The sequence below is a fragment of the Plectropomus leopardus genome, chromosome 8 (genome assembly GCF_026936395.1).
Source record: "Plectropomus leopardus strain MGB_pleo_1.0 chromosome 8, ASM2693639v1, whole genome shotgun sequence".
Taxonomy (NCBI): domain Eukaryota; kingdom Metazoa; phylum Chordata; class Actinopteri; order Perciformes; family Serranidae; genus Plectropomus; species Plectropomus leopardus.
This window is the reverse complement of record NC_142183.1, coordinates 25,132,527-25,156,715: the sequence shown is the minus strand read 5'-3', so window position 1 is coordinate 25,156,715 and position 24,189 is coordinate 25,132,527. Positions and strand designations below refer to the sequence as shown.

General features: G+C 40.4%; 3 protein-coding genes across 4 annotated transcripts; 1 reads left to right on the top strand and 2 right to left on the bottom strand.

The window, feature by feature from the left end:
* Window positions 1-1,536: 1,536 nt before the first annotated feature.
* hbegfa (heparin-binding EGF-like growth factor a) lies at window positions 1,537-5,177 on the bottom strand. 2 transcript variants are annotated; one of them, XM_042493328.2, is made up of 6 exons: window positions 4,928-5,174; window positions 3,987-4,229; window positions 3,695-3,893; window positions 3,446-3,601; window positions 2,903-2,989; window positions 1,537-2,791 (listed from the first exon to the last, which is right to left on the bottom strand). In XM_042493328.2, the coding sequence occupies exons 1-5, from the start codon at window positions 4,968-4,970 to the stop codon at window positions 2,917-2,919; spliced, it is 714 nt and encodes a 237-aa protein (XP_042349262.2). In that variant the 5' UTR covers window positions 4,971-5,174; the 3' UTR covers window positions 1,537-2,791; window positions 2,903-2,916. The 2 variants fall into 2 exon arrangements, with proteins under 2 accessions (XP_042349262.2, XP_042349263.2); XM_042493329.2 differs by lacking the exon at window positions 2,903-2,989 and having other exon boundaries at window positions 4,928-5,177.
* Window positions 5,178-6,979: 1,802 nt separating this feature from the next.
* rufy1 (RUN and FYVE domain containing 1) lies at window positions 6,980-17,798 on the top strand. The gene is made up of 17 exons (XM_042493325.2): window positions 6,980-7,340; window positions 8,655-8,834; window positions 8,940-9,057; window positions 9,146-9,247; window positions 9,368-9,491; window positions 10,125-10,186; window positions 10,348-10,483; window positions 10,666-10,767; window positions 11,558-11,674; window positions 11,977-12,144; window positions 12,231-12,328; window positions 12,416-12,535; window positions 14,611-14,740; window positions 15,254-15,348; window positions 15,439-15,487; window positions 15,588-15,665; window positions 15,756-17,798. The coding sequence occupies exons 1-17, from the start codon at window positions 7,010-7,012 to the stop codon at window positions 15,897-15,899; spliced, it is 2,154 nt and encodes a 717-aa protein (XP_042349259.1). The 5' UTR covers window positions 6,980-7,009; the 3' UTR covers window positions 15,900-17,798.
* LOC121948068 (heterogeneous nuclear ribonucleoprotein H) lies at window positions 17,799-24,010 on the bottom strand. Its single transcript, XM_042493326.2, has 11 exons — window positions 23,888-24,010; window positions 22,763-22,859; window positions 22,525-22,680; window positions 22,289-22,432; window positions 21,218-21,356; window positions 20,293-20,471; window positions 20,001-20,113; window positions 19,184-19,319; window positions 19,012-19,095; window positions 18,734-18,826; window positions 17,799-18,543 (listed from the first exon to the last, which is right to left on the bottom strand). Exons 2-11 carry the CDS (start codon window positions 22,842-22,844, stop codon window positions 18,446-18,448), a joined length of 1,224 nt encoding a protein of 407 aa, XP_042349260.1. The 5' UTR covers window positions 22,845-22,859; window positions 23,888-24,010; the 3' UTR covers window positions 17,799-18,445.
* Between the last annotated feature and the right edge of the window lie 179 nt (window positions 24,011-24,189).

Here is a 24,189-nt window from a genome sequence, read left to right as displayed (position 1 = left end):
GGATTTTTGCTTGTAATGGTTCGGTTAACCCCTCTAACCCACACAGACTCGGCACAGAGGCATTACTCCAACACATTCCCACACACACATACGCAGTGTCGGTGTAACAACATCCGTGTAGGAGGTGACTTCAAGGGGTGACTAACATTTGGCTGAGTCTCAGCCTGCCTTTGAGTCCAGCTGGGTCTTTTGACTTTCCTTACCCCCATTAAACCTGCGTGCGGCATACATGACAGCATTGTTGCATCCTGCTAGTATTTGCCGTATGCGGTCTCTCTGAACTCTGTGGCATTCAGGGCTGGTTGAGGTCTCAGATGTTAGACTTGGTGGTGTGTCTTTGAACATGACATCTGTTGGTTGTGTGAGTAATGGTGTGGTGCTGTGGCACGATGTGTTGTGGCTGAACATCAGGTGTTCCAAGGCCTGCACGCCGCACATCTGTTCCCAGCGGCTCAGCATACGTACACGCAGCGGTAAGTGAGTGCTGACCGCAGTCATTATGATTGATCTGTTAGTGAGTCTGCTGATGCTGGTGTCAACACATGAAACTGATAATGTCTTCTTTTACATTTGGTCCTAGGAGGGAGACCTTTGGGAAACACTCATTTAAATACAAACAAACAATCAGTGTTTAACTGTAAAATTGGACAAATAGTGATTACTCACTGCATGACCTATCCAGATAACCAGATTTATCCCTCTGAAATCTGAGCATAATAATTAGCAACAAATTAGTAAAAACAAGACAATTACCTGAAAATTAAAGGGGATAACCGGAAAGTAAAAAACAAAAACCGGCAAGTAAATAATCTGAAAAAAAAGTACTAAAAATTTAAAAAATGAATATGTGATATATTGAGTTGTTTATTTTGAATACATCAGTTTAATAATCATAAATATATTTTTACCATTTTTAAAAATAATTTTCTCTTTTTTTTCTTTCTCATTTTTTTTCTCTCTCCCTGTCTTCTTTTTTTCAGGCTGTTCTTTCATCACCTTTTGCCATTTTTTTTGCAATTTGCTCATTGTCTTTTCCCATGTTTTTGAAGACAATTAAACCTTTTTGCTTAGGTTTCAAAGGTTGAAATACTTGCCAAAGGCATCTGAATGCAGCACGAAAGAAACTGTCTAATCCAATCCAAACCAATCCAGGTTTCAAGGGGTTAAACATAAAATAAGAAGGCGTTCTGACTCCATATCTACACGGCACTCAAAAAATATTTGCCTTTTGACCACTGAACATAGCAGCACTAATAGCCAGGATACAGGTGCTTTTTAAAAGCGGCTGCTCAAACGTCAGAGACAAGGGAAATAAAAATATTATCTTTACTATAATAACAGCTCGTGAATGGGCCAAAAGAACACAGCAGTGTTATCATTATCCACACCTGCCATTCTAAAATATCCCACTAATGTGTGGGCTTGACTCAGGAAGTGAAGCAAAGAGCAAAAATAAACTTGACCTTACTTAACTGATCTTAACATTTGAGACCCCTATTAAGGTTTGATGTAATGAAGAATTACATGAGTCAGAAATTTGGATAGTCCTTTTGTTTTTATTTTGCTCTGAAAAAAAATCACATAAATAAAGTCACTTCAAAACTGCAGGACAGGATTTGAAAGGGTGGAACACTTTAATTCACATTTTTTTTGCTTGACAGCTTAACACAGATCTGAGGGAGTTTCTCCTCGAATGAAGGTAAGACAACATGATTCATACCAAATTCTTGCTACAGTGCATTTGATATATGACTCCCTTTTAAAAGGTTTCTTAACAATACAGTCGCTGAGTGCACAGTCTCTATGTTGCCTTTAATCAATACATAGCCAGTGCAACGTATCGGCACTAATGTGGCCTGAAGATCCCCAAACTTACAGGATACATTAAGGCGGGGGAAGTGAAAGAGCAGTCCACCGCTGATGTGCCTTCGAGCAAGGCTTAGTGGCTGACAGATCCAACTGGTTGTACTGGGCAGCTTCCATGTGTGTAACTGTGTGAGTGTGAGCAGGACATCCCTGAAAAGCACTGCTCTCAGTGAAACTGTATAATTTAAAAATATCTATACAACGATCAATTGATTAATCACAGTGCTATTGATCATCTGAGTGCCAAAATAAAAGCCAGAAATCAGATGCATCATACCCCTTTTCATGTAATATCTCAAGAAGCTTCTGCATTGTTTGCTTTTCCGTTTCATAAATAAATATCGTCCAATAAGAAATATAAAAACAACTGTAACATCATTATTTTAAAAACGGTTGAAGGTGGTTAAAATCTCTATAAATACAGTTAGCTTAAATAAATAAATTAAAATTATAAATATAACGTTTACTGTACACAAAAAAAAGATGGCCTTGTGCAGGAAAATACAAAATGCTGTCTGTTGAGAAAAAAAATGTTAAAAATCTTGTTCAGTTCAGTCTGAAACGACCTCTTTTCACACAGTCAAGAAGCAGCGCAGAGTCTAGACACGTTCCTTCTTCTTCTTCTTCTTCTTCTTCTTCTTCTTCTTCTTCTCGTTTCTTCCGTCGCCTAACTGCTCGTCACACATCTCCAGTCAAACCTCTTCCGGAGCCGTTACTATTCCAGTTTCAGGTGGGCCGACTTCTTCTGAGGCCTTCAGGAATATGTTCACCTGCCCATTTTACATCTGAGCGTCTAGCAGAGGGGTCGAGGCAGACAACAACCTCTGTTCCCTTCTTCATGTACGATCCTTTTTTCCCCTCTAGGACCTCCTCTCGCGGTTCACTTCTCTTTTTCTATTTTGAGGTAGAATTTCCACATCTTTGCCTTAAGAGGAAACAAAGAAAGAGACAATGATCAAAAATCTTGTTTGATTCAAGCCACAAAGATGGAAGAAAAATCTTTTTTTTGTTAGTGTGTATGTTCCTCACTACTCACCTCCCTTTGTCTCCTCAGTGGCTGGGCGCTAACCCTAGTTTGACCTTCTCTTCATTCTCTACATCGTACGCTCCCCTCTTGTGAAACCTGAAATAAACAAAGAGAAAAGGAGCTTGTTCAGACTATTTTCTGTTGGCTTAAGGAGATCGAAATCACATCAAACTTGAAAAGATTTGATTTTCACTTAACAGAGATATTTAGCAAGGCTACCATCCACCCTGACGACAACTTGATACCCCCCCCCACCCTCTCTTTTTTATTTTTTTTATCTTATTTTTCAATGAAATATTTAATTAAATACATAGGCTATTTTGTCTTATTTATTAAATTAATTACTTATTTGTTATGTTCTTCTTGTTTGCCTTGTATGTGAGTCAGAGACCAGTTTATTCTAGATATGCCTTTGCCCAATGTCTACAATACTGGTGTAAAATCAATACAAAAATCTGAGGAAGAAAGACTATTTTCTGCTAATTCCCTTGAAAATCTAAGTGTGTTAGTATGATGTGTATTTGTGAGTGAATCTGCGTGCACTTCACTCACCTGAGCAACAATAAAAGGCCTATGATGGTGAGGCAGACGGACGAAAGCACCACCGCCACCACCGCCAGAGCTGTGGTCCGGTTGTAGCCCTCCTGAGGCTTCTCCAAAGGCAACGTGAAAAACTCGCACCTTTCCCCGGAGTAGCTCGGGTGGCACCTGCGGACAGAAGAGAGGAAGTCGGTTTAGAGTTTAATAATTCCACTGGTTTGCAGTGGTGGAGATGTTGTGCGCGTAGATGTTGATACTTACACACAGGACGGGGCGTGGAGGTCCCTCAGGTACTGGCAGGTGCCGTGAATGCAGAAATCTTTGTACTTCCTCAGGCAAGGATTCCTCTTCTTCCCCTTGCCTTTCCCCCTCTTTCTTCCTTTTCCTCTCCTTCTCTTTCCTTCAGTGCTTTCAGCCTCCAGGGTGGTGGAGGCATCTTTGGGCTTGCTTACCATGGCAACTAAACCATAAACAGAACCAAAAAGTTACACTTTATTGCCTTTTATTGCTAGGAAAAAAATAAACCTTTTTTTTTAATGACGAAGTGTCTTACCTCGTGGCAGTTCCTCATAGTCTCCGGACAGGCCATCTTCATCCTCATCTTCATAATAATAATCACCATACTCCTCCTCTTCCTCGCCTTCCTGGCCATACTCCACTGTTGTTGCGCTCATGGTTCTGCTCTCCTCCTCCACCCTCCTGTTTCTGGTCGTATCTAAGTTGATAATAGCTGTGTGCCGCTGCCGGTCGCTCTCATACCTGTCGACTGCAGCACCGCTGGACGGTCTGGACACCACTGGAGAAGAGAAAAGGTTAAAAATTGTTAAAATTGCACGTTTGATTACCAGGATAGACCCCCAAATTACGTCAGAAACTCTTCCTCTAGGGGACAATCTGTGCACACAGGTTAGTGTGCCAAGGTGGGAGGACCCTCTGAGGGCAAGTTGAAACATGTTGTGCACAAGGAAGCTCCAGGCGGGATTTTTGGCTTTTGCTGATCTTTGTTGGGAAATGCACAAGATACAGAGCATGGTCCTTAGGGGTTGAATGCCTTGCTCAGGAGCACTTTTGCACAGTGGAACTGGCCAGTCTTGAACTAGAAAGCCAGGCCTTTTCTCAGAGAGACAGTTAAGATTTGTGGACTTTGGAAAGGGAAATGAAGTGAGGAGGCAAATAGAAGTTGGCATTTACTCCCTGTGTCTCCCACGCAACATGCATGGACAGACTGTTAGCTAATGTCAGGCAAGAATATGAGTTAAAAATAAATGTATCAAGTTACATAAAGCATGCTCTAAAATAGAGAGATGACCCCATTAGCTCCCGAATAGCCTGGCATCATGAAAACTGGTGCTTTAAAGGTTATGAAGTTTACAAGACATGTAACAGCCCGGCCATGCTGGAGAGGCTCAGAGCCGACAGTGTCGCACAGGTAGGACATGTATAATAAACATATCACTAAACAGAGAGAGAAATGATCTCACGCATGAAACTCACCCAAGGCGTGAACCAGTAGGAGCACAACACTGAAAATCCTCATGATGTCCAAACTTCCAGTGATTTTTAGGAAACAAATGCGATGGTTTATATTCCTTCCACTTGTTCCGTGCGGTTCTAAGTATTCCTTCTTTTTTTCGCTTTTTTTTTCTTTTTTCTTTATGTTTTTATGAATTAATTCCGCCTGTTTGCGACCTCTTCGTTTTATTTCAGAGGGCTGCTGCGTCCTGGATGTTCCAGTGTGAGAGGAGCGGAGTGAAGGAGCGTCCGGACAGAGGCTCCGCGGTATTTATGGCCCTCCTCACTTCACCACGCCTACAGGCTGCTGCTGCTCAGGACACTGCACTGAAGAGACTGCTGTGTGGTAATGTATGAGAGCATACAGACAGACTCTGATCAAAGCGTGGGCTTGTCTTATAAAGATATTACCACATTACAGCCGCTAATTACTACATCAATTAATGGACAGTTAATCACTTTGGTGCGCACCAACAGTATGGGGCCACATTAAAGTCACATGAGAACTACTCTGATGGCCACAGTGGTGGATATTACTAAATATCAATATTTTAGTAGGCTACATGTCATTTTTCCTATTAGGCTATTAACCCCTTGAAATCTGGATCGACAGCAGTTTTCTTGTGCTGCATTTTGACGCCTTTCACAAGCGTTTGAACCTCTGAAACGTGAGCACATTGGCTTAATTTCTGCCGAAAACATAGAGAAAAGGCAAGAAGTGTCCCTCAAAATGCTAGAAATTTATAAAAGGTGAAAATGATGGGGAGAGGGAGAGAAAATAGACATGTATATTATTCTTTCACTGATTTTGTTGTTGTTTTTAGAATAATTTTCAGGTGGCTCTTAACTAATTTCTTGTAGTTTTGGTGGGGTAATTTCTTCTTGTGTTGCTTATTGCCTTCTTCTCATGTTTTTAAAAGCAATCAAGACAATTTGCTCAGGTTTTCAAAGGGTTGAGAATGGCGCTCTTTAGAAACTTTAATAGCCTATGTATTTCATGTTGGTAAATCATGGTTTTACTCTGACTCTGCTTTCTTGCAATAGATAGATAGATAGATAGATAGATAGATCGGTAAGAAACTAAATACAAAAAAGTCAACAATAACAAATAGCAAATATAATAAATATGGGCCCATATAGTTTCCAAATATGTGAATTATGTGCCCTTTTATTTGTGCTTAATTTCTACCATTTTAGCCTACTTTTAGCCATCAATTACTTGTTAATTACCCATTCACTCACACTTGCAGTCTAACATACCCAATAATAGCCTACAGAAGTAATAATAACAGCTTTAGCTCTACGGACTGTTGGATTTCTTTAGTTCTAAATAATGAACACACCTTATATGAGGTGACACAGGCAAATAACGCACAGCTCATCTGCGCCACCATGTGGTAAAAACTGAGAACTACAGCACAACAGTTGTTAAGGTTTCAGGTTTTCAAATCTTTAATCTGTCATTGAAATATTTGTATGATGTCTGTGTGTTGTAAAAGGAGCGGAATGACCAGTCACTAATTAGTTTACTCATTACATCTAATTACCTTGTCAGGCAGTTCTGAGATTAATTAATACTTTGGAAATAATTATTCTTTAGTGAAGGTTATGGGGAAATGTCTAGAAAACTAAAGCTGTGATTATTATAATAATATATTTAGAAATATTTTACAGAATCAAGGAAATTTAATTGTTTCTTTTCTTTTCTTCCTCTACATTTTTTTGCTCTCTTTCAGGTAATTTTCTCGTAACGTTTTTCTTGTCGTCCTGCAAATTCTAGGTCATTTCTTTTTAAGTTGCTCATACCCATTTTTAATGTTTTTGAACGAAATCAAGCTAATTTGGCCAGGTTTCACAGGGTTAATAGACTTATTTAAGAACGGGTTTTAATGCTTTTTACAGTATTGCGCCGACCCTTCGAGCCAGTAGATGGCAGTAAAAGGCAAATAAGCTGACCTCCTGACCACCCTTAAATCCAGAGAAGAAGATAAAGTCCTCACAGCGCGCGTGATTGCTCTGGTCTGGTCACGTGAACTCTCGGGGAGGAGGGGAGGGGGGACAAACATGGCCGACGAGGCAGGGGAAGTAAACACAGCTGTTGAGGATGGCGAAGCAAAACAAGAGGTACATGAGCCCGAAGTTTCGGAAGCCGCGCCCGACGGCGAGTCCGGCGGCAGCGACGTGCAGCAACGGACGGAGAAGCCGGCTCCGGCCGCGGCGGAGAGCAGCTGGTCGGCTCCCATCCTGTCTCTGGCTCGGAAGGCCACGGAGACGATTAGCAGCGGGGTGAGCTACGCCGCTGCCCCGAGAAACCCCTCACAGGGATCCGCTGCCAGCTCCCCGGCGGAGAAAGAGTCCGAAAATGATCTCAACAGCACTTCGGCAAAACTTCCAGGTAAGTTGTGACTTCTCAGAAAAACACCCCCCAGTTTGACCCAGTCAACTTAAACATTTCTGAAGACATAAAGACCATCTCACTACTTCCTCTTAGACTGCGGTTAGTCAGTTATCAGCTGTCAGCACACATGACTTCAAGGTTTGGTGACCGTGCACAAGCCACCCTCTTCTCTCCGGCCCACTTCATTTGGTGTTTCTTCTGCATTTCATGGATGGAAGCACGCATGACATCTCCAAGCCTGCATCTGTATGACTCTGTGCTTGGCCTTTAATTCAGTCTCTTTTGTGTTAATTTTTAACATTTCATACAGCAAGGCAATCCAAAGTTCTTTACAGAGCAATAAAACATGATAAAGGATACATCAAAAGAGTGAAGATAAGAAATATAAAAGTCAAAATTAATTACTAAATAGTTGACATATTTAAAAGAAAAATCCCCATTAAAATTAGCAAAAGTGCAGACAAGAGGTGCAAAGATAAAAAGGTTCTTTAAAATGATTTAAAATCAAGTTTCAACATGAATTTGCATCTCTACAGTGATCGTAACATTAATGATTCATTCAGAGTACGTCAGCACATAACAAATCCTTGTAATCCTAATCAAGCCACCTAGAGTTAGTTAATAATTTGTAATCTATTTTGGGTTTATAAAGGAATAATAAGGGCTACTAGCCTGAATGAGTTCTTTTAATTTTTGAAAGGGTAGTTTAAATTAATAAGACTGTAGGACAGGCATATATAAGCTTTTGCTCCTCCCTGAGCCTTTTCAGTCACTACTTGATCTACAGACTGACAGTTTTGTTTATACAGTTTGCATTGTCTTTACAATTTACAGCAAACTGACTTGATTTCTTTCAAAAACATGGACAGACTGCAATGAATAACATGACAAGAACTGACCCCAAAAGAGCAAGAAATTAGTATCAAAAATGTTAAAGGTCAGAAACAGGAAATTACCTGAAAGAAGTGCTAAAATAAAATTTAAAATGTTTTCCTTTAACATTTTCCTTGTAACCTAATTTTTAATATGTAATTATAATAATAGTTAATTACATTTTCTTGATATTTTTTTTACTAAATAATTTTCCAAAGATTCTCTCTTTCTTTCTTGTTGCTAATTTTCAGGCCATGTTCTTGTCACCTTCTACTGACTTTTTTTTTTAGTTTGATGAACATTTCATGCCAAGTTGCAATTACCTTTTTTTCCCCCATTTTTAAATGCTTGTGAAAGGCGACTGAAGGCAGCACAAGAAAGCTGATGCTGATTCAGGTTTTAAAGGGTTAACTTAACCTGTGGCTTTCATCTTCACAGTTTTGCCCCCCAAAGATCCCATGGTGATAGAGAGATCCAACCTCCTTAGCATGATGAAGCTGAGCATCAAAGTTTTAATTCAGTCCTCCTTGAGTCTGGGAAGGACGCTGGACTCTGACTACCCTCCTCTGCAGCAGTTCTTTGTTGTCCTGGAGCATTGCCTCAAACATGGACTGAAAGGTGAGACGGTCCGATTTAGTTTCAGTATAAAGTGATCCAATTTCATGTAAGTGCAACAGGAAGCAGAGATGAGATGAGATTCATTTTGTTTTTGGTTTTTTTTAGCCAAGAAATCCTTTATTGGTCAGAACAAGTCCATATGGGGACCACTTGAACTGGTTGAGAAGTTGTGTCCAGAGTCTGTCAACATTGCCACAAGTGCCAGAGACCTACCCGGCATTAAGTATGCTATTGCAAACTATTTTTTTTAGGATACCTACAATGTAAACCTGTTTGGTGTTTGTTTAACATTACTTTTATTCTCTTTTGAGGACCGGTCTGGGGAGAGCAAGGGCTTGGCTGCATTTAGCACTCATGCAGAAGACAGTAGCTGACTATATGAAGGCTTTACTGGACCGCAAAGATCTCCTGAGGTTAGTAACCGTCATTACCTTATATGAGAATATCAACATGTTCATGTGTCAGTTTATAGTTAATCTTCCACCAAATTATTATTTTACTCCCGTTTTCCATGCATGTCTGTCTCCTCCTAGTGAGTTTTATGACTCTGGAGCGCTGATGATGGAAGAGGAGGGGGCGGTGATGGGGGGACTGCTGGTGGGCCTAAATGTGATTGACGCTAACCTCTGCATCAAAGGGGAGGATCTTGATTCTCAGGTGAGTGCTAACAGGTTGTGTGGGCATACACATCCCAGCTGTTGCATCTCTTTGTCTTAACCCTTTAAAATCTGCCTGGATGTAAGTTGGGTTTTTTTCCCGCCTTCAGATGCTTTTCACAGGCTTTTTAACCCTTTATAACTTAAACAAATTGGTCCTAATTCTTTCAAAAACATGGAGAAAATGCAATTTGGCAAGAAATGTTCAACAAATTGTAAGAAAATAGCAAAAGGTGACAAAAATGACCTGAAAATAAGTTTTTAAAAAAGAACATTTTCTTAAAATGATCATAAATCTATGGAAAATATCCAGAAAACAATATTTATAATCATTATAATTATATGTTCAAAATTATGTTATAGAAAAAAAATATACTTATATTTTTATATGTTTAAATTTTCTTCACTTTTTTGCAGATCATGTTCTTGTTTATTTTTGTCACTTATTTTCAGGTAATTTTCTCATAACTTTAAACTCATTTCTTGTTTTTTTTTGGGGCCATGTGTTGTTAAATTGCTCACTGGCTTCTTCTTATGTTTTTGAAATAAATCAAACCAATTTGTTCAGGTTTCAAAGGGTTAATGAGACGAGTCAATCAGGATACACAGTGATCCATTTCTCATTCCCATTTAGGTGGCAGTCATTGACTTCTCTCTTTATCTGAAAGACCCTGCCAACAGTGAGACTAAAAAAGAGTGAGTGCCTTCTTTCACATGGATTGAGCACCTTGTCTGCACGGCTTTTTATCATGTTCTTATTTTAGTTTGAACTTCAGCCCCTGGCATGATAATAATTCAATACCAAGCAGACCAAATGCACACTCAGCCACTCAACAGTTTTATTCTTGCTCTTTTAGCGATGCCAAGATGACGGCCATATTGGATCAGAAGCACTACATCGAGGAGTTAAATCGTCACCTCAGTGGCACTGTCACAGACCTTCAGGCTAAGATGGAATCTATAGAGAAGACCAACAGCAAACTTGTAGAGGAGGTTAGTTTCACTGTGTGTGATCTGATGTGTCATTGCGCTTGTACTTGATGGGCGCGGCACATTTTTGGATTGCTCTTATCTGTCTACAAAGAAGGCATACCTCTGCAATGTCAACATGTCATATGTGTTGCATTAGGTGTGTTTCACCTGACTGATGAGCGCATGTTTTCTTTTTTTCTCAGCTGACGGCAGCAACAGACAGAATCAACTCTCTGCGGGAAGAACAGGAACAGCTAAGAAAGGAGAATGAGACGATCCTGCAGTCAAGTCAGAAAAAGGAAGAGGTCAGAAAGCAAATGCAAGTTACTGCAACTGGGGTTGCAAAGCGTTAGAAAATTTAAGCTCAGGACTTTGGAAATGTGGCATGTTATGATTAAAAGTATGCCAGTTTAAGTTATAACCATGCACTGCATTCAGCAGCAGCATTCATTGGTACTGTAATTTGCTGGCACCTCATTAAATAGAAGTTCAGTAAAATTACAACACTCTGCATGCACAGTGCTTTCTCCCATCACATGTGCAGTTCACACTTCTGCACTAGCTGAGCCAGAGGACTACATGCGTTCATGTTAGTTTAGATTATTGTAATGGGGTCCATTTTTTTAATGACTTTTCATTTAAACATTAGATAATAGCACAAAGCCAAGTAATCCATCTAATACTTGCTAACACCTGCTAGTTTTTGTTAGCTAGCTGTTACCATGAGAGATGCAGCATGGTAATTGAGAGTTTAAATTACTCTAACTTATGACATGGCACATTTTACATTGTATGTATTCAAGAAATGAATGGATTTATTTGGAAAATTGTTGCTATGTCTGCTTATGATCAAAAGTTTGTTTCTATCTTCAAATGACATGATAAATACATCTGGAGCAAATAACCCTTTATACTTTATTCCACTTATTTCCCAATAATTTCTGTAAATTACCTATATATAATACCCCTGGAAAGTTTCCAACTTAAAAAATTTCCAGAGTTTTGCAACCCTAACTGCAGCTAAACCACTGGTAATCTATATATATATCTCTTTATCCAGACTGTTTGGTGAGTTGTTGCCTTCTTTTCTCCCAGGCAGCCCTCCAGGACAGCCAGGTGGAGCTGGAGACGTACAAGCAGACTCGACAGGGCCTGGATGAGATGTACAATGTGGTCTGGAAGCAGTATAAAGAGGAAAAGCGTATTCGCCAGGTCAGGTATCAATTTGCGATAGCACTAGAATATATCATGCAGTAAAACTGAGCTTCTCTGTGTTTCTTCATGGGGAGGTAGCAGCTGGAGAGGAGGAGGCATCGTCTGTGATGAAGTCATTAGTCTTCATACTCAGTACATAGTTGAACAGAAGCCAGCAGTTTGAGTTCTGTGATTTTTGATGAGTCAATTGGCCTCTTATTAACAGAAACTTCAGTAATGCTAGTGTGTTTTTGCGCTGATCAGACTCTAGAACTAAACTTGACTCATGCCTGTTATATGTTTGCAATGCGTGCTGTCAGGAGCTGGAGCGTGAGTTGGAGCTCCAGGTGGGCCTGAAGCAGGAAATCGAGGTGGCCATGAAGCTGCTGGAGAAAGACACGCATGAGAAACAGGACACACTGGCAGCCCTGCGGCTCCAGCTCGACCAAGTCAAGACGCTGAACCTGCAAATGTTCCACAAAGCTCAGGTAGACACACATGAACACACCGTTTCTTTCTCTTGTATGGCCACCCAGACAGAACACATATTAATGTAACCTATGTGGGTCTGAAGGACTCAGAACGAGAGGCAGAAAAGAAGCAGGCGGAGGCTGTGCAGCTCGAGCAGAAGATGGATGAAATGGAGAAAGCCATGATTGAACTAGAGCAGAGGTATGTGTTGTGCATGTTTTTGTTTCTAAACTGATATTTCTTTGAATTAATATTCTCCTTTTTGTTGTTGTTGTTTGTGCGTCACAGACTTCAGAACTCGGAGCGAGAGCGCAAACAAAGTGATCAGTCAGACAAAGACATGAGGGTGGAGCTCGAAGGAAAAGTGGATGCTCTGCAGAAACAGTTGGCTGACCTGGATACGCAAAGGTAAAGACACTCACATTTGGAAAACTACAAATAGAAAGCATTATACTGAATGAAAGCATGACTATAAATATGTGCTGCAAATGGAATAAAAGACCACGGTACCCACGGTCTTAAATTTCTGGAAAAGTTCTGAAACTTGGAAAACAGTCTTCCTGGCCTGGAAATAGTTTGGAATAAACAGAGCATTTTGGAAAAATGTTGAATATATACGGTTTTGGCTGTAGTTCAGCATATTTTTGTAAATCATGTCATAAATGGCACCAAATAAGATTCTTGTATTAGTAATTTCTAATCAAGTGCTGCGTTGTGTGACAGTTGAAAGGTGACTACTATTATGTGATACACATGGACCAGACCAGCCTTGTCACGCCCCCTTCAGGGGGGAAGAACTGAGCTGTCACATCAGGAGAGAACTATTAAAATGCTGAAAAGGTTCAGGCAAGGTCACAAAACAATTATTAGACATGTTCATAAAATAAATGTGTATTTAACACAAAATAAATGCATACAGACCACATTGTAGACACTCAGATTGCTTTGACGTCTACAGGATCTTCGGTTTTCTGTTCGTCAAAAAGTAGTGCAGCCTTGACTTTCTGCAAGTACTCGTATGTGCCAGTCTGGTCTTGAGCATTATGCAGCTGGTTGGTAGCAGGAATGTCGAATGAGTGAGTAAAGTTAGCAAGCTCTAGCAGTATCTTTTTCTGCAAATGCCTGGGAAGTTTAATGGTGGTGTTTAATATTGTATAACTGTATTGCTATAAATGGACTGTAAATGGACTGTACTTGTATAGCGCTTCTCTATGTGAGTGTGCTGACCACTCAAAGCGCTTCACATTACATTACACATTACACACACATTCACACACTGGTGGCCGAGGCTACCATACAAGGTGCCACCTGCTACTCAGTAATCATTCACGCACTCACGCTCCGATGATGCGGCTTCGGGAGCAATTCGGGGTTCAGTATCTTGCCCAAGGATACTTCGACATGTTGCCCGGAGGAGCCGGGGATCGAACAACTGACCTTCCAAATAGAGGACGACCCGCTCTACCTCTAGCCACAGCCGTTATATAGGCCTACTAATTTTAAACAACTTAAATAAAGTCATGGAGATGGAGTAAAATATTATGCAAAGGTAGGAACATTTCTCGGTAATGGGACATCGGTGGCTCAGTGGATAGAGCAGGCGGCCCAAGTACAGAGGCTGAGTCCTCGCTGCAGCGGTCGCAGGTTTGACTCCAGCCTAATCCCTTTGCTGCGTCATCCCCGCTCTCTTTCACACTTCCAATTTCCAATAAAGGCCAAAGAATATCTTTTAAAAAAATATATCATTAAAAATGTGCAGGAACCACAAAGATAGTCTATGAAAGTAATGTCTAAGATGAGATTTAAAACTACTTTAGGGAATGTGTTAATTCTATACTGAGGAGCAGTTAAGTCGCTCTTCTTGGAAGTATGTGAGCTCACACTTGGTGTCATTTAAAGACCATTAAATCTTAACTCTGGAAGAAGGTGTCCTAATCAGTAGTCTTGTTGGGGAAAGGAATTTCCTTCCAAGGTTCACTTGTCATAGCTCCTTCATTTAACGAGTCCCAACAATAACTGCAAAGTACAAGAAAGATTTTAAAAATGTACACTCAAACAAAATGAATTTAGGTTAGAAATCAGAAGTAATGTTACTCCAGTAGGAATTCACAGACAGTATCTGTACATGGAAAAGGATCATTGGCTTTTCAAGTGAAGTTTAACTTTTATAGGTTATAAGCTTAGTTTTTAACTTGAATCCATCTTACACAAATTTAAACAAACTAGTATAAAAAGGCAGTTTTGCAGGTATTAAGTGAGATGTTTTTTTTCACTTTGTGACAGTCCAAATAATCTTCATTAAGTCTGATTGATTAATTCATTTGTCAATTAAACAACAACTGTGATGTATGTAAGATGTCTTCAAGTTATGCATTGTATTATTGGTAACAGTTCTTAAATTCATTATTCTCAAGCTTCGGTCCTCCACAGCTACATTCTTAAACTAGTTTTTAGAAATCACCGCGACTCTTGTCTGTTCTCAGGCTGGGTTTGGAGAATGAGCTGCGCACTGAGAGGGAACAGAGACAGAGCCTGCAAAAAGCTCTCCAGCGGGAACAGGACAACAGTGTGGAGCTCCGCACACAGCTGCAACAACTCCAGGGCCTGCACACGGTCAGTGTCACACACACAGGCATTAGGGTCAGGCAGCTCTGCAGGCTTCTCTAATCTCCCTGTGCAATGGTTTTCAACATGTGCTCTGCAGTTTGACTGCCGAAACTGAGTTTAGGATGTGCAGAACTTCCAGATAAAGGTACAAAATAATCACGGTACAAAATGTGTGAAAGTGCTTCTTTATCAAAGCTGTTTTTGTGTTTATTTGACTTAATGGGTACTGTCTGAAACCTGTTCCAGGATTATTTTGATTTGGATGCTGCTTTTTATATTGTTCCTGTTTGAATATTAACATATGTACTATATCAATATTTGTGATGTAGTTGCAGTAGTTCAGTTTATGCAAAAGCTTCAGCAAAACATTTCTCATCTTATTTAGGTTTTTCTGAAGTGAGTAAATGTAGTAATATTAATAATAATAATAATAATAATAATAATAATAATAATAATAATAATAATAATGTACAGTGCTGATATGTTGTTGTGCTTGTTTCTTGTGGATTGGTGGTGCAGGAGCTGCAGGATTTGAAACATGAGAAGCAGCAGCTGCAGCAGACATGTGAGCAGCAGGAACAAGCTCTTCAGGAGATGGGACTGCATCTCAGCCAGTCAGTGCTTCTCATTTATCATCTTTTGTTTTTTGTTAATAGTGTGTACCATTTAATGAGGTTTTTGTGTTGCCTTTATCTTCGTCAAAGGTCTAAACTTAAGATGGAAGACTTCAAAGAGGTCAACAAAGCTCTAAAGGTAAATGTGAAGTCGTTAAGAGTGATGCACTTGTGTAAGTGATGCTGTAAATTGAAAATAAATCCTGACAGATCATATCTTTTACATGAATTTCCATCAGGGCCACGCCTGGCTGAAGGACGATGAGGCCACTCATTGCAAGCAGTGTGAGAAGGAGTTCTCCATCGCTCGCAGAAAGGTAGACCCCGTTAACTCTGCATTGTTTGTACTTCTACAATATTCATTTTCACAGAAATATCAGCGAGCTGTCCGTGCTTTTGTGTTGCAGCACCACTGTAGAAACTGCGGAGACATCTACTGCAACAGTTGCTCCAGTAACGAGCTGGCCTTACCCTCCTACCCTCGGCCTGTGCGGGTGTGCGACAGGTGCCACTCCCTCCTGCTGCAGAGAAGCTCATCCACAGGTTCCTGACAAAACACCCACAGCCTCAGTGTTTGTACGAGAGCTTTCTAACACTGCACATACTCATCCACTATGATTTTAACTACTTGTGTTTGAAACCTGTCATCAAATCTTCGGGAAATGTGATTTGGTGTTCCATTTCCACTGTTACCTGAAATTCAGGAACATTAGTTCGTCTGTATTAAAACGAGGGGCCACCTTTTAACACTGATAGGATGAGCTAATATAGTTTATGCAGACTGAACGATAGTTCACCTCAAGTCAAAAATACATGTTTTTCTTCTTATCTGTATCGCTATTTATCAATCTAGATTGTTTTGGTGCGAGTTGTCGAGTGTTGGGGATATCGACCGTAGAGGTGTCTGCCTTCTCTCCAATATAATGGAACTAGATGGCACTCGGCCAAAAAATACATCTGATAAACTCAACAGCAATGTCTTTTCCCAGAAATCCTTGCCTGGTTACTCAAGATAATCCAGACCTTTTTGTGAGCAGTTGCACGTATTAACCATTTTCTTTCAACCAAACTACACCCACTAACTGTCTCACCGCTCAGAAGGAAGCACGTCTACTGCTACCTCCGCCGGCACCGCTGAGCTTAAAGTTCAGCTGAGGAGAACAGCATTAATATTTACACCTCGTGCCGTCACAAGCGCATACCTGTCGTCCATGAGTAGATGCGTCAAAGTTCATGTGGATCTCTAAAGTCTTAAAAGGCACAGAATCCATTAATTTAAAATTAAGGCCTTAACTGATAACAAATTGTCTTACATCAATATTTCAAAAGGCCTAAAAATTTTAAATCATGGAAAGTAGGATTTTCTGATTTTTTTCCCCCTGATGTTACACTGTTAAACATCCACAAATGCCAGGTATCTTCCAGTTTTGTTTTGACTTTGTCCTGCCATGAAACAAAAAAAATGTGTAATCTGTCAAGTTATAATAAATATTTGGGCAAATTGAAACTTGGTGCTATTGATATCAGCTGTTTTTTTCCCTTCAGTAACGGCAATTGTAAAATAGGTCTTGAATTCAATTCCTAATGCCATTTAAAGTCTTTATTCTAATTTGCCAAAGGCTATAGGAACCCTGAGACACGCCTTCTTCTAAGCAGTTTAATAGAGAGAAAATAGTTCCAACATGAAACTGCTCACAATTAGGTCTGTGGATTGTCTTGAGTAACCAGATCATGATTTCTGGAAAGAGACATTGGTGTTGAGTTTTCCAAATGTTTTTTTTTTTTTTGGTGAGTGCTGAGTCTAGTACCATTATATGTGAGAGAAGGCGGGCATCTCTACACTATGTCCAATATCTCCAACACTCTGCAACTCACACCAGAACAATCTCCATGAATAAACAGCACTACAGCTAAGAGGGATAACATGAATTTTTGATTTGGAGGGGGGGGCTATAACTTTAAGGAGACTATGTTAGCTTGGAGGTTGAAATAGTTTAGCATATTTATGTGATCAGTGTTTCTCTGGGCTTGAATAACATCAGTTTTACAACATGGTATCATGAACTGACCATTTCTGAGTGTGTAGTTTTCCTAATTCAAACCGTGGATGTAGGTTATGTCGAGGTCCATCAAGGTTGCTGAGGGTCATTTGTATGATCCTTCTGATGAGCCTGTGAACTTTACTTTAACATTATTCCAACTTGTCATGCATTTACTCTTTAACAATTTTTACAGCTATGGCCCCACTGCTGGATACATGCAAAATTATTGTGTAAATGACTCTAGAATGTTAACAAATCTATTTTAGAATGTATTATTACAACACGGTTTTGTGGATTGTGTCAACTGCTACGAAGCCATTTTCTTAATCATTTTGGGAATGGTGACCAAAAGTTTTTTTAACTAGATATTTGATAAATGAATAAAGCCTCCTTTTTTTGCAAAGTTCATTTCAATTTAGATATTCCAGACTAGTTTATTCACTTTGTGCACAGGAAATACAAATAGCATTTGAAGCAGTAGAAACCTTCATGTCAGCAGATTTGAAATTCACTTGCCCTACGACAGTCAGTCACACCTTAAGAAAACAAAAAAAAAAAACATGCTCTGACCATGTGAAGTCTCAAATTCAGATCGACATTTTAACTGGAAATAAAAAGGCTAAACACTATGTAGAAGGTGAAACAAAGTCTAAACATCAAAAGATACCAAACATTTTCTGATTTCTTTTGTTCATGCACTCAGACATTGAAACTAACGTTAACGCCACCAGCACGGGATGAGTTAACCCTGGGGGAACGATAACTCAAAAAACGCCACACTTCCTGGTAATGAAAATTTAAGACACGGTTTCTGTGATGTGTCAAACCTGTGAAGAATGGGGAAGACAAACAGCGTTTCTCTCTGACACCAGATGATCTCACTTCTCTTCGAAGAGCATCCACTTAAAAAAAATACAAACCCTACCCCTCAATATTCTCAAAACAACCTCACCTGACCCTACCCTATGTTTACTAGGTGAGACTTGCATTTCCAGTCCTTCCAGCAAAATGCTGAGTTAAAAAAACACATCAAATAAAGGGAAACAAAAAAAAAACTACATTCCCCATCCCCCGCCCAGTCCATTCATAGAGCCTCTGCTTCCTCCTCCGCCGCCACCGCCATAGTAACTGCTTCCCATTCCGCCCTGGTTACCTAACAAGAGAGAGAGAATAGACACTATGGGACCGAGGAGTTCCTTAAGGAGTCATACACAGAAACATTTCTGTCCTTCAAGCAAATACAAATATACAGCCAAACTTTTGGTCCGAGGGTTCGCTAATACTCTGTGTGTGGAAGAGTAGATCAAGTGGAGGAAACCTATGAATAAAGAGCTGACACTCACTGTAGTCACTGTAGCCGCCCATATTGCCCTGGCTGCTGTATCCACCTGAATACCCTGAGCTCAGCTGGCCTCCGCTGTAAGACGACTGGTTCCCTGTAGAGAGAAAACATCATATCCAGTTAAGGAGGGCATGACCGACTTGTGTTATTCCATAGATGTGTGCTGCTGATTTTGCGAAGCCGAGCATCGTCAAGGTCACACGGTTTTTGTGCTTGTGTGCAAATATGTTCATCCATGAGGACGCCAAGAGTCACTTGACTTCCATTACTGAAACTCACCCATGCCACCCATCATCTGGCTGCCGTAGGCTCCGTTACTGCCACCTGCTGTTGAGTTTAAGAACAGCTCCACGTAGCGGTGCTCTGGAGGGCAGGGAGAGGAAACCATGAATGTCGTGATAAACATCTTCACACGGGGCGGAAGTGGTTAAGTTAGCTATTTTGAACTCACGCATGTTAGCTTTGTCTTTGGACATGGCTGCCACAGCATCCTCGTGTGTTGCAAACTCTACATCTGCCTCCCCGGTTACTCTGCCATCTGGGCCGATCTCAATATGGACCCGCACTGGATTCAACGGCGAGAAGAACTAAGACATACAAACAAGGACAAATTAAACAATTTGTGTAAGATACAATCACAAAGCAATACTTCATCTGTAAAATAACCATTAGTCAATTACTAATGTCTGTGTCTCCTTAAATTTGTGAATAAAACTTCTTTGGATGCCTCCACGGTGAACAGAGAAGCCAAAAAAGGTATTCTTCCTGTTTACTTTGAAGAAAAAAGAAGCCCTGTTTAATAACAGCATAACTATGTCAAAACATCTGTTTACACACACAATTTGTGCAGTATAATCCAAGTCTGATTTATCCAGCTGTGTGCTCAATACTTCTGCTTTGAGCAAGAACCTTATTATTTAAAATACTTCTGCATTTACATAGAAAGCACAAGCTACGCTTCTGTGCACGAGACCGGACACAGAAGTTTTAAATCTGAACATTTTATCAAAAATACACGTGTTTGTGAAGTACTGAGCACATGACTGACTACACTGCATGAGTTGTGTGAGTTTGCAATGGATGTTTTTATAGTTTTGCTGTAGGCCATCATGACCCGAGTTTCTCTGTTTTTGGATTCTTTGTTCACTGTGGAAACGTAAGAAAAGAAAGTGGCGAGCAATTAAAAAATACTCATTTTGCAGGTAAAGTACGCAGAGTAAATAGCATTTCAGCACTGCGGTCATTTTGCAGTTGCTCCTGTGACTTACATTGTAGATGTCTGTCTCTGTGGCTCTGTACGGCAGGCCCCTCATGTGGACACAGTGGCCTGTTGTGCTCTGGAAGGAAGAGCCGCCATCGCCATACCGTCCATCTGATACACCTGAATATTTAAAATTGAGATTAACAAAAGGTCCTATAAAGACTTTGAACCTAATCCTTTTGATTCTACTGCACAGTCTTAGCACCGCGTGACATAAGAAGAGTTATTATTAAAACAATTGCACAGGATGATATCACTAAATCTAATTTAAGTTCATCTTCAGTCCACATGACGCCCACCTCCTCCGTAGCCTCCGCGACGCATTCTGTCATAGGATCCCCCTCGGCCCATCATGTTGTAGCCGCGACCACCAGAGGGCCGGTCATAGGGGCCCGGTCTCTGCATGCCCATGGGCTTCCGCTGGGGTTCGTAATGGGTCCGCACCTCAGCGCGGCTACTCTTGAAGATCTCAATGTACCTAAGAGCATAGAGATACCACAGTGAGGGCATGGGGAATGGACCGAGCACAGCTGCATTTGCTCAATACTGATGAATCTGGCCTATCAGATGCTGTCATGGTGCAGTCCATAGGTAGTAGTATCTTTGAGTGCCTAATGCAAGTTGTTAATAGATATAAAGAACAACTTATGCACTGAGTTGCAAAATTCAAGCTTTCCAAATTTATAAGGGCCTTATTGACTTTTCACACTTTTCTTATGGTTACCTGAAGTGTTATATATCTGATAGAATAGAGCGTCCTGTGTCCTTGCCATGACAGCCATTGTCCTGTTTTTTTTAGAGGGACAGAGAGAGCTCCAGCCCTTCTGCATCTCACTCTAAGCTTTACCTGTGACAGTGGGCTCCAGATCCGTGTGTACAGTGGCCCTCTGATTTTACCACCAGGGAGACTTCCTTACCATTTTATCAACGAGGACTGATGTTTAGTGCTGAGACACCATTTGTTCTCAAAATTAAGCATGGACTCTAAATTCACGCTTCATGTCACACTTGTGAATGGTGCCCAAGCACTAATCTTCCCATTGAACATTGTGAATGTGTGGCGTATTTGGATCTAACAAGGCAATTTGTCTATGTGTTTGCAGTTACTAATATGTTTACATGAGCCAAAGGTGATGTAGTGTCCGTTTTGCATTTAATTCACATGTTGAGGGTGCACACCATAAGAAAAGCAACTTATCCAGCCAACCAACCAACCATCCCCACCTGTGCCCTATTCTTTCCTTGTGTTTCTTTAGAGCCTTTTCAGCTATATCCTGTGAAGCAAACTGCACGAAGGCCTCCCCCGTACTCCTCCCCTGGATGTCCACCGGCAATGTTATCCCATTTGGCACGATTTCCAACCCTTCAACCCAAGGACAGATAACCCCAGCAGGGGACATATTAAATCACATGCCCAATCACAGTGAGAACTTTCTCTAAAGAGAGATAGAAAACTTATGGAAAACTCTATACATCATCACACATACCAGTTCAGTTTTTAACCAGTGACTGGCCATTTAAACGACTTATATTTATTGTACTTTGGGGATAAAATAGAAATGAGAGGATAGAGGAAGAATATGGAAAAGGGCACTGTGCGGGACATCGGGCTAGTATTGGTGTGTTGATGAAGAGAGATAAAGATCCTGGTGGGTGACATGAGGTAAAATTACTGGTTGCCAATTAGGAACTGATGCAACACTTGCCGTGTAACGTGTATAAGAAAAATGCATTTATAGGACAAGGGTGTGAGTAAATGGGGAAAAAAGAAACGATGACACGGGGGTAAAAGACTGTCTAATCAGTGATGAGTGGGACCCATTCCATCATTAGTCAATTACCAGTAGGCACACAACATTCAAATACACTGTTTTACATCATCAGACCTAATTCAAGAGAAAAAAGGGATGAAAATGGGCTTAAGATGAATATGATGGGCAAGGATGGGAAAGGTGTTTGCATAAAAGATTCCTGCCTTTTAGTTAAGCATAAAGTCTTCAAATAATTCCTCAATTTAAACAACTAGCTTCCTTTTCTGGCGTCATTTCCTCACTGCTCACCAAAAGCATTAATGCTTTTACTGTACTATTATGTAATATACAGGAGATTATAATGGTTTTCCAATCGCATATTGGCTTCTTTGTAAAATCAGATGCAAGTATTGGTAAGTGTCCATAGGAGAAAGGAAACAAGAAAAGGAAGATGAAAAAATAAATTAAAAAAATAAATTGAATTTAAAAAAATTCACTAACAATATTTTAATAAGTTTTACAATTGATCCACGAGCCTTCTTACCTGAGAAAAACTGCACTATCTCCTCCTTGCTGCAGCCAAAAGGAAGGCCTCGGAGTCGGACGAGCCCATCTCCTGCTGTTTCTGGACAGTTTGGACCGGTGTGCTTCATGACCCAGTCCATCTCGACATTATTGGATTTAAAAACTGTATCACACCACAAATAACAATCAGCTATCAGAGCATGCATTTTAAGACAATTCACAAAGGAGTCGCTACGTGTAAGCAGTGTTACGCACCCTCTACATATCTGTGACCCATAGTTTCTCTGTCCTTCTTCACTGCAATCTTCAGGTCTTCCTCCGTCTCCAACTCGACAAACGCCTCTCCGCTGGGACGCCCCTCTCTTGTGTAAGTGAAGTGGATGCCACCTCCATTGTTGATGATTTTGCAATCTGCATTTGAAATTTATATCATGAAATAACTTAAGATTGCTTGAAAATGATTTGCTGAAAATTCTAATATTTGAATACCTACCTGAGAAAAACCTCTGTACTTCATCCACTGAGCAGGACCAAGGGAGACCCCTGATGCGTACGACATATCCCTCATCAGCCATGACAGTTCACGATCCCTGAAGAGAAATACATTATTATTTTTCCAAGTATGAGAGATCAGTACATGGAACTATGTACAATCTTTTGTCATGGTGTGTATCCCAAATTTTCTCATTTAATATTTATATCCTGAATTTTAATGCATCTTTGTTCCACTTCAGAAGCACTTTTCTCCGTTTCTCCCTTAAGCAAATTCTGACATATAAGCTGAGCGGCTATCAGGAAAACTCTTTTTCATCACAAAAGGGGACCAATAATTTACAGTTATTGCAGTATCACTTCGGTAAAATTGGCTTGCTTTTATTTTCTGTCTACACAAACAATGGACGTATTTATCTATCACGTGCAATTCTATCATTAATTATTTTCTACAAGGTAGAAAGGTTAAAGTTTTTAAGGTTTTAATAGCCACAGTCATTTTTAAAGTGTGGCCTTAGATTAATGTGTATTACCTGGCAGCGCCATCTTGCGGCCACCTAATAATATCAACCAGTAACGTTTATCAAAAATTACGATATAGTAGCTTTTCTCTGCTAAAGATAATGTTGTTGACCTATCACCTAAAATTGCAAGTACCTCTCACAATTGCCTTATTTCCACGTATTTCTTGCTAATAAATCTGAGGCTAGCGCTTCATAAAAAGCGCGAACCCAGTCGATCCAAGCTAACATTAGCGACACAACAATGTAGCTAAGTTAGTCATTCGACATTTCTGATGTTAAAGCCATGCAATAAATGTTTGAAAGTTCGCATAAGCCAGTTTATGAATACGTTATTACGGATCTCATTCATTCTGGACGGGGTGCGTGGCCTTTAGCACACTCACTACCGCACCCAGACCAAGAACAAAAGCGGCCCTTTCACCCGGCGCCATGTTATTAGCGTTAACAGTTAGCTAGCGCTCACGCTAGTATTCGCTATCTAACGGTTTTCTGATAAAAACTGGATTACACTCCGGTTGCTACATAATGCAATTAGCGCCCGCATACTTAGCATAACGTCTTACGTAGGGCAAATTTAACGATAACTGCACTGATCATTTTACCTGATACAAACGTAGATACAACACGCCGGAGTATGTATGACCAGACCTGCGTGATGCAGCTGAAACCGTGCGCCAGGTTGCCAGAACTCCCCGACTATACCCCTTCAGGAACTACAAATCGACGCTCTTAACCAATCGTCGCCGCTGTTCCAAACTGCTGCCCAATCACGTTATTCAACATCATAAAACACTGGAAATCCTAATGTCACTTCTGTTAGTGTCCTGTTGTGTTTTATTTGAATCACATTAGAATAAATCAAGTTTGCGAAAGCTCCTGTAATATGGTAACAGAGGCATAAACT

Coding starts and splice junctions, on each gene's coding strand:
- LOC121948068 (XM_042493326.2), bottom strand. CDS start 22,844: ATGGCTGATGAGGGATATGTCGTACGCATCAGGGGTCTCCCTTGGTCC. Junction 19,096..19,183: donor CAAAGACAAAGCTAACATGC/GTGAGTTCAAAA, acceptor CCTGCCCTCCAG/AGCACCGCTACGTGGAGCTG. Junction 18,544..18,733: donor GGGCGGCTACAGTGACTACA/GTGAGTGTCAGC, acceptor CTCTCTTGTTAG/GTAACCAGGGCGGAATGGGA.
- rufy1 (XM_042493325.2), top strand. CDS start 7,010: ATGGCCGACGAGGCAGGGGAAGTAAACACAGCTGTTGAGGATGGCGAA. Junction 9,248..9,367: donor GACCGCAAAGATCTCCTGAG/GTTAGTAACCGT, acceptor GTCTCCTCCTAG/TGAGTTTTATGACTCTGGAG. Junction 12,536..14,610: donor GCTGACCTGGATACGCAAAG/GTAAAGACACTC, acceptor GTCTGTTCTCAG/GCTGGGTTTGGAGAATGAGC.
- hbegfa (XM_042493328.2), bottom strand. CDS start 4,970: ATGAGGATTTTCAGTGTTGTGCTCCTACTGGTTCACGCCTTGG. Junction 3,894..3,986: donor CTATGAGGAACTGCCACGAG/GTAAGACACTTC, acceptor TTTATGGTTTAG/TTGCCATGGTAAGCAAGCCC. Junction 3,602..3,694: donor CTCCACGCCCCGTCCTGTGT/GTAAGTATCAAC, acceptor TTCTGTCCGCAG/GTGCCACCCGAGCTACTCCG.